This window comes from Octopus bimaculoides, chromosome 3, assembly GCF_001194135.2.
Source record: "Octopus bimaculoides isolate UCB-OBI-ISO-001 chromosome 3, ASM119413v2, whole genome shotgun sequence".
In the NCBI taxonomy this organism is placed as follows: Eukaryota; Metazoa; Mollusca; class Cephalopoda; order Octopoda; family Octopodidae; genus Octopus; species Octopus bimaculoides.
Genome location: NC_068983.1, coordinates 7,630,689 through 7,639,908, shown reverse-complemented (window position 1 = coordinate 7,639,908; position 9,220 = coordinate 7,630,689). Strand labels below are relative to the sequence as shown.

General features: G+C 37.0%; 1 protein-coding gene across 1 annotated transcript in view; it reads left to right on the top strand.

Moving 5' to 3' along the window:
* Window positions 1-9,220, top strand: part of LOC106882029 (leukotriene A-4 hydrolase) — an 85,399-nt gene that overhangs the window by 60,514 nt on the left and 15,665 nt on the right. Inside the window, exons 6-9 of the mRNA XM_052966701.1 lie at window positions 2,378-2,450; window positions 3,455-3,595; window positions 5,461-5,555; window positions 8,543-8,702. Coding sequence (XP_052822661.1) covers window positions 2,378-2,450; window positions 3,455-3,595; window positions 5,461-5,555; window positions 8,543-8,702 — 469 coding nt within the window. The remainder of the gene's footprint in view (window positions 1-2,377; window positions 2,451-3,454; window positions 3,596-5,460; window positions 5,556-8,542; window positions 8,703-9,220) is intronic.

Below are 9,220 nucleotides of genomic sequence, written 5' to 3'. Positions count from 1 at the left end.
GCTATAGTAGAAGACACTTGCCCAAGGTACCACACATCTTAAAATGTTCAAAGGAAGATTTTAATTTTACTATAAACATGTTTAGGCAGAATATTTTGAATGAAATAACTAGGGGTGGTCTCAGACAAGTTAGTAAATACCAAAAGGTTTGAAATGAATAAAGAAAATTTATTGTTTGCGATATCAGTAAAATTTTAATCTGGATTTAGTAAATACTCATAGACAAAATTCATATCTAGAAGCACTGGAGGGAGCCTTATCAAAGCAGAGATTAAGACTTATTGAAGAAGTATTAGCGTTATCGTTGAAGATTAGGGCTTATCGGTAAATGGGAGGTTAAAGGTATGTAACTTGTGAAAGTATTATATGTCATTATCATCATCATCATTTAGTGCACACTTTTCTGTGTTTGTATGGGTCAGAAGGATATTTTCTATGGCAGATGCCTTTCCTGTTGCCAACACTTACCTGCTTCCTAGCAAGATGATATTTCTCCATGGCCAAATATGTTTTCCTCAGAATACTGGAAACAGAACTTGTTTGTATGAGATGCTTGTTTACAACCATGGACTTCTTCCAGTTTCTATCAACCAAATCTACTCACAAGGCTTTGGTTGGCCTGAGGCTATAGTGAAAAAAACTTGACCAAGGTATTGCACTATAAGACTGAACTCAAAGCTGCACAGTTGCAAAACAAGCTTCTCAACCACATACTATGCTGCCTCTATGTAATTGACTAATATTAATTTGTTCTGTCACTGCATGCTTATTTTTAGTTATCTTTGTTATGGTCTATCTGGGAAATGTGTTATTAATATGTATCTAATTGTCTTTCATCATCATCTTCATCATCATTTAGCTTCTGTATTCCATGTTGGCCTGGGTAGGATGATTTAATAGGATCCGACAAGTCAAAGGACTATGTTTAGCTCCATTGTCTGTTCCAGCATGGTTTTTGTGACTGGATTCTCTTCCTAAAGCCAACCATTGTACAGTGTGTATTGGAAGCTTTTTTGTATCTCTGGCACTAGTGAGATTACAAAGTAGTTCCCAAGACAAAACTCATTAACTGAGGTGATTTATGCCAGATGTTGAGAAGCCAGAATATGATAGAGTGACAGGAATAAGTATCATGGTGTATAATTACATAATTATTTGTAGTTAACTTTTTGATGCTCCATGTATTAAATATGCTAATAATATGCTAATAATATGCTAATAACTACCTGTGAAGCTGTCTATGTATCTGTCTACTATTTCAACTTAGCTTTTTAATGTTCTATTTTTTTTTTGAATATGCTAATAACTAAAGGTTAATGTATCATTTGACAGGTAATGTTGGGAATGAATGTTTTACCATTGTGGGTAATATGTAATGTTAGTTTATATCGGAACAATGATTATAATTTTTTTTTTTTTTCAAATTTCATAGTCATTATACAAAATGAATACTAGTTTTAAAAAGATAAATATGTATTAAATTAATTTTGAATTAAAACACATCACCCTGTTATGTGTTTGCAATAAATATATTATCAGTAACAATAATACTGTTTAACTATGAATCATCATCGTCGTTGAATGTCCGCTTTCCATGCTAGCATCGGTTGGACGATTTGACTGAAGACTGGTAAACAAGATGGCTGCACCAGGCTCCAGTCTGATCTGGCAGAGTTTCTACAGCTGGATGCCCTTCCTAACGCCAACCACTCTGGTATCATTAGTTGTTCATTGCCAATGGTGGCAAAAACGTTCTTCACATTACTTGTCATATGACAGGCAATACAAGTGTAAAGTAACCAAAGGAGACAAATATAATAAGGTCAGTTGTCTCCCTTAGAGGAATGGACAAACAGAGAGATGGATACTGACTGCTAGTTATATGAATAGATAACGTGTGTTCCATCAATTTATGTTCATTCTCTCATGCTAGCATAGGTTAGACAAATACGTACATAGACTTTGTTTTTCATCCAAATGCTATTGTAGTTACTAACTCTTATCTGTTTTTCAAGTAATGAACTGCTCTATCCCACTCATCTTTGAAAGTGCAGAGCTAGGGGATAATTTATTGATGAATAATGTGAACATAATATCTCTGGTGCTGGAGATGAACCTCCTCCTCCCCTTCCTTCTTCCCCTAAAAAACCAGCTGTTCAGACCTAAAAAGGGATGGCTTCATTGGCATATAAAGAAAAAACACCTAGGACAAGTCAAAGTTTACATCATGAGGGTGGCTTTCAATTTCCTCAAGACTTGAGGGGCCAATGAATAAAGGTAGTACATAATTTAGTGTGTTCAATCTTATTAGATTGTAGCAATTTTGTGTTTATATATAATTCCATACTTTTTTTTTTTAATATTTCTTTTTAACCAGTAACATTGGACCCCGTAGCAAAGTATGGTCAGAGAGGGAATTTCTTGACAAAGCAGCTTTTGAGTTCTCTGAGGTGAAGTATATATTTATATATATATATGTATAATATTCAGAATTATTGTCTTGCATTTTGTTCATTTTCTGTTGCTGTTGTTTAAGCCCAGGTCAGCCCAGGTTGAACGAACTTGTTAGGACCAAAGGCATTCCAGGCATGATCCAAGTGTTTTTTTTAGGGGTCTCTCTGTCTCTCTCACACACACACACTACTACTACTACTACTACTACTACAACCACCACCACTACTACTACCACTACTACTACTACTACTACTACTACAAACACTACTACTACTACAACCACCACCACTACTACTACCACTACCACTGCCACTACTACTACAAACACCACCACCACCACCACTACTACTACTACTACTACAACCACTACCACTACTACTACTACTACTATTACTACTACTAATGCTATGTGTATATATTTCTTGATTTTGTCCTTGCCAGAATGTGATAGGTAAGACTTATGAAAGCTGTATTCTAAGGCCAGGAATAGCCGAGTATGTCCTGATTATTCTTGAATACTGAGCAATTCTTCATTCTTGAACCGTTGTATTGGCACTCTTCAGTTCTTGAATACTTATGTTATTACTGTATTTTCTAATTAGTGTTGCACTCATTAGTAATGTTACTTCCTTTGTTCAGTGGTTATTATTGTGTTAGAAATATTCTTTTCAATTTCTCATTTGTATGTGTGAGGAGTGTGTGTACATGTTTGGACGTGAGTGTTTGTGTGTGTTTTTATACAGGCCTATGTGTGTATGTTTTCTACTTGAATTTTAATGTTTGTGTGTTTGTACACATGCTTGTTTGTGTGTTTGTACGCAGGCTTGTGTGTGTTTGTGTTTGTACACAAGTCTGTGTGCATATGTATTTTGGGCTTGAATTTTACTATGTGTTGGTGTGTATCTGCATATTTTTGGTTGTGTGTGTGTGTGAGAGAGATGAGAAGTATGATGCCAAATTTTTTATAATTTTCTTTTCTTTTTCTGCCTTCCCCCATTAGACTGAAGAGATGCTGAAAGTTGCTGAGAGCCTGATGGGACCATATGTATGGGGTCAATATGATCTTGTTGTGCTACCACCATCTTTTCCTTATGGTGGCATGGAGAATCCTTGCCTCACATTCGTTACCCCAACACTCTTGGTAAGCTTTGTATTTTATTACATTTACCTTTATTGTTCATTTAGTCCCATGTCAGCCCTCATCTTACTGACCCATGACCAAAGGAGTTTCAGCTGTGATATCCTTGTATCATAATCATCATCACTACCACCACCACCATTCATCATTGATCTTCCTTTTCTTCTATCCTAACATGGGTTGTGCAGTTTGACAGGATCTGACATATTGACAGACTACGTCATACTCCATTGTCTTATTTGGCATGGTTTCATTGGTTGGGTGCTCTTACTAATGTCATTGACTTCGTAGAAAGTACTGGACTCTTTTTTTTTTGGTGTTTTCATGGCATCAGCACTAGTGAGGTTACCATGTTACTCACAAAACTAAGATCCCCTTCATGGGGCTACTGTTTAGAAGGAGGCAGCTTTTTGCTACTCAGAGAAATGCTAGAATGTGAAGGAAGGGGCTGGAACAAGTTTCTTGCTGTAGGGGAGATACATGGCTGCTTACATTACATAAGGTGTGGGTGAGATTGGAAAGAGATAAAGACGGTAGTGACGAGGAATCAGAGTGTGCCCGGGGTGGAGTACAGTGGGGGTTGAAGAACAAAAAGAGTGGGTGGATAGAAGGCTGCGAGCCGGCAGAGACGTTAGCACGCCGGGTGAAATGCTTAGTCTTTACTTTCTGAGTTCAAATTCCGCTGAGGTCGACTATGCTTTTCATCCTTTCGGGGTCGATAAATTAAGTACCATCCCTCCCGCAAAATTTCTGGCCTTGTGCCTTGAGTAGAAAAGGATAGAATCTGCAATGTTGTATGGAGAGAATGGAGAATAGATAGAGATGGAATAGGAGTATGAATATACTGAATGAAGAACAAGGGTTGAGGTAGCAGCGGGGTGGGGTTCAGTGATAAATATCTGGGAGTACATTATCCAAAGTTTCCCTTCTTATAAGATAAGTGGTGGTGGTGGTGGGGGAAGTAGTTCTTAAGCTGACTAGGTATCTGCCTCTCAAAATATTTGTGAAATTTTTCTAACCCACCTTCTCTCATCTTTCATCTTTATTCTTGAGAAAACAAACAATTTTACATTTATATCATTCTTCATTTTTTTTGCTATGGGGTTGGACAAGTTTATAAAGTTTAAAGCACATTCTAATTTTATTAGGCATGGTAATTCATCCATCACCCTGTCATTCATCACAGCTACATCTTGAGATAACATTACTGTAGGGTGTGATTTAAAAGATATTTGGCTGCAGTTTCTAGCAAGAAAAGAGGAAAGTGACTGTGTAGCAGTTTGCCTCATTACCTTACATTATACACTTTACTCTTTTACTTGTTTCAGTCATCTGATTGTGGCCATGCTGGAGCACTGCCTTTAGTCAAGCAAATTGACCCCAGGACTTATTCTTTGTAAGCCTAGTACTTATTCTATTGGTCTCTTGCCGAACTGCTAAGTGACGGGGACATAAACACACCAGCATCGGTTGTCAAGCAATGCTAGGGGCACAGACACACACACACACATATATATATATATATATATATATATATATATATATATATATATATATATATATATATATATATATATATGCATATATACTATGGGCTTCTTTCAGTTTCCGTCTACCAAATCCACTCACGAGGATTTGGTCGGCCTGAGGCTATAGTAGAAGACACTTGCCCAAGGTGCCACACAGTGGGACTGAACCCGGAACCATGTGATTGGTAAGCAAGCTACTTACCACACAGCCACTCCTGCGCCTATACAGTGTTTTTGTAAAATGGTGTGTTGTGATGTAAGGGATATTTCTAGATTGTGCAGAATGATTAAATGAGTTCTGAGATTGTAAAGGTTTTTTCCATTTTTCTTTTTATTTAGGCTGGAGATAAATCACTAGCTAATGTTATTGCACATGAAATATCTCACAGTTGGACTGGCAACTTGGTCACTAATTCTACATTTGAACATTTCTGGTAAGTTCCCGAAAGAAGCTACTGAATGCTGCTTTTCTGTTTACTTCCTCCTCCTCCACATCATCATCGTCATCATCATTGTCATCACCATCACCATCATACTTTAACGTTCATGTTCTATGCTGACATGGAACTGGTGGTTTGACAGGATTCACTGGGTCCAAGAACTGCATCATACTCCAGTGTCTGCTTTGACATGGTTGCTATGGCTAGCAACCAGTTTACTGCAAGTACCAGGTGGTTTTTATGTGCCAGCAGCACTGTTGAGGTTGCTATGCAGCTTGCAAGACTACAAAACCATGAGAGAGAGATTGAAGTCAGCTTTACGCTAGGAGATGAGAAGTTAAAATACGAGAAGGTTGAAATGCAGAGCTGGTTCTTGCATGGTTACTCACATTAAGTAAAAGAGGGTGGGAATGATCAGTAGGAATTGTGAAGAGATAAATATGAGAAGAGGTGTCCAGGTGGCCTATCAAGGCATGAGGCAGTTAGAAATGTGTGGGTGAGTTGGTGATTTGCAAATTGCATGGAGATGAGGAGACAGACTGCAACTGCAAAAATTGGAATGAAGGGTGAATGACCGATGTATCACGAGTTGGGGGAGATAGAGGGAAATCCATACAAAATGCAAGTATTCAGTTCACATCTCACTGGGGTTCATACTCTTGGGTAAGTTTAGAGTTTTCTTGAGTCTTGAATCTGTAAAAGAGAAACAGTAGTGTTGTGACTGAAGACACTTGCCTAAGGTGTCATGCTGTGAGAATGAACCCAGAACCATGTGGTTGGGAAGCTAACTTCTTACCACACAGCTACACCTGTACCTACCAAAGCAACACTTATGCATATTCCTTATTTCAAAATATGCATGTTAGTAACCTCATGACAGAAATGCTGGCTGAAAATGAACATAGGACAGCAAGATAAAGCATGTCTGTGTGCAACTGCAACTGCACACAGACATGGTTTATGTGCTATCAGTTTCTGCAGTGTTATCTGTTTTCTATAATGGGTGTGGCTGCATGGTTAAATGGTTTGCTTCCCAACCACATGCTCTTGCAATTTATCCCATCATGTCACACCTGGGGCAAGTGTTTTGTACTGTAGCCCCAGGTTAACCAAAGCATTGTTAGTGGATTTGGTCAATGGTAACTGAAAGAAGCCCATTGTATACATAAATATATATTATATATATATATATATATATATATATATATATATATATGTACATCAATTAACATGAAATTATTATGAAAGGTTTTAATATAGATTGCTTTAAAAAAAAAAGTGTGTTTCTTAGGACCAGGTGCAGTGTCCAGCTGGTTTGTATCAAAAGAATTTAACTAAGTCCAACTCATTGCTCTGAGTTGAATAAACTCTTGTGTGTTTCCACAATGCTGAAACTGTAGCCTTTGTTTGAGAGCCCTACCTTACTGTGGTACCTATTGGTGGGATTGGCCACAAACACAAGTCAATGCAAGTGACTGGATATAACTCACTGATCTTTAGATTGATTGCCCGGTACAATGAATATTTAAACTTCCTGCACTGTCATTGCATAATAAATGCAAGTTAAATTACTTACACTTCACTAGGTGTAGTTAAGTGAGAAGGATTAGTCAACCAGTAAATTGTAAACACATCATAAATTAGAATCAAATTGCTTTGACCTTACTAAGGTATTAACTGTAGAGCCTGGTACTGTGTATGTTATTAACGAGTTTGTTTATTTTTCTTGAAGATAATTACATTTTGAATGCAAGACATAAATATATCTCTATATTCTTGCTTTAAAAGCTTTTTAGAACAAGGCTAAATATATATTTTTTATATATTCTTTCACACATTTCTTAAAACATTGAATATTGCAAAGTCTGTAGGAAGGTGACATTTAAATGTTGTAAGGCTAATGTTATGTCAAAGCTAAAGTCACATGTTTGTTATTGGCTCAGTCTACTTAGATGTAAATGGGTATCATATAGAGTTTGTAGTGGTGGCACATAATTTTCATCGAATACTAATTTCACCATTTAAGGTATGTTTTCCATGCTGGCATGAATTGGAGGGTTTGACATGATCTGGCTAGCCACAGGGCTGCTTCTAGCTCTAATACCATTTTTGGTATGGTTTCTACAGCTGGATGCCCTTCCTAATGTGAATCACCTTACAGAGTGTTCTGGGTGCTTTTTTTTTTTGCTTTTTTTTTTTTTTTTTTTTTTTTTTTTTTTTTTTTTTTTTTTTTGTGCCACCAGTACTATTGAAGTTGCCAAGTGACTTGCAGGACAGGAAAAGAATAGGAAAAAGTGCCCTTTGACTAAGTATGGCTGTGTGTGTTGGTGATATTTCAGAATGGGAGGCAATTTTAAACCCAGTGTTAAGGGGTTAAATTATGATTGGGGAACACACACTGTCTGCTTTAGCAAACAAGCAGAATGGTGAGTGCATCAAATATGTCAGAAGAAATACTAGCAAAGCATTTTATCTGGCTTGCTGACAGTTCTGTTAGTTTGTTGTCTTAATTGTTGTGATTCAGTAGTAATAATCCTTTCTAAGTGAAGGCACATGGCTTAGTGGTTAGGATATTTAGCTCATGACCGTAAGGTCATGAGGTCAAAAACCAGCAGTGACATGAAAGAATAATTTTAGAAATTCATATGCAGGGTGTTGGTTGATAATTTATCAATAATTCAAAGAAGCGGGTCACTGATTTAAGACGTTTGCCAATTCCTGATCTGGAGGGAGGGGGTGAGCGGGAGAGAGATGGGTTTGATGATGAATACACTGTGACGACGACGATCAGGACGATGCTGATGATGCTATAAAATATAAATAAGTTTAACATTTTAGGAGAATAGAAAAGAACATTAAAAAGGACTTAATACTTTTGTAGTTTTACATTGTTAAAAATAAATGTAATAATTTCAAACGTAATCTATTTTGTTTTATTTGAATTTATTTAATCTTTCATTTGTTTTTTTTATTCTTTGTAGGTTAAATGAAGGCCATACAACATTTGTAGAGAGAAAGATTTGTGCTAAGCTAGGTTGTGGGGAAACATTAAGGAATCTTTTAGGCATGATTGGAAAGAAATCCTGGTCAGATTATGTGAGTTTCCACATATTTTTTGCCCTCCATGTTATTGAATCTAACTAAAACCACTGAGATCAAAACAGACTTTTGTAAACTCCTGGTTCTGATTTTGCAGCTAAACATCAAGTTCTTTCTCATTGCCTAGCCATTGCATTTTGTTGTTTTTATCTCTGTTCACATACAATTGTGTGAAAAGAAGTTTAAGTTTGTGTCCCAGCTGCGTAGTTTCAGGTTCAGTCCTGCTGTGTGGCACCTTAGGCAAGTGTCTTCTACTATAGCTCCTTCGGTTATCTCCAGGCCAACCAAAGTTTTGCAAGTGGATTTGGTAGATGGAAACTGAAAACACCTGTTGTATGCATGTGTATGTGTGTATATGTTTATGCGCAGGAGCAGCTGTGTGGTAAGTAGCTTGCTTATGAACCACATGGTTCTTAGATCAGTCCCACTGTGTGGCACCTTGGTCAAGTGTCTTCTATTATAGCCTCGGGCCGACCAAAGCCTTGTGAGTGGATTCAGTAGATGGAAACTGAAAGAAGCCTGTAGTATATATATATATATATATATATATATATATATAT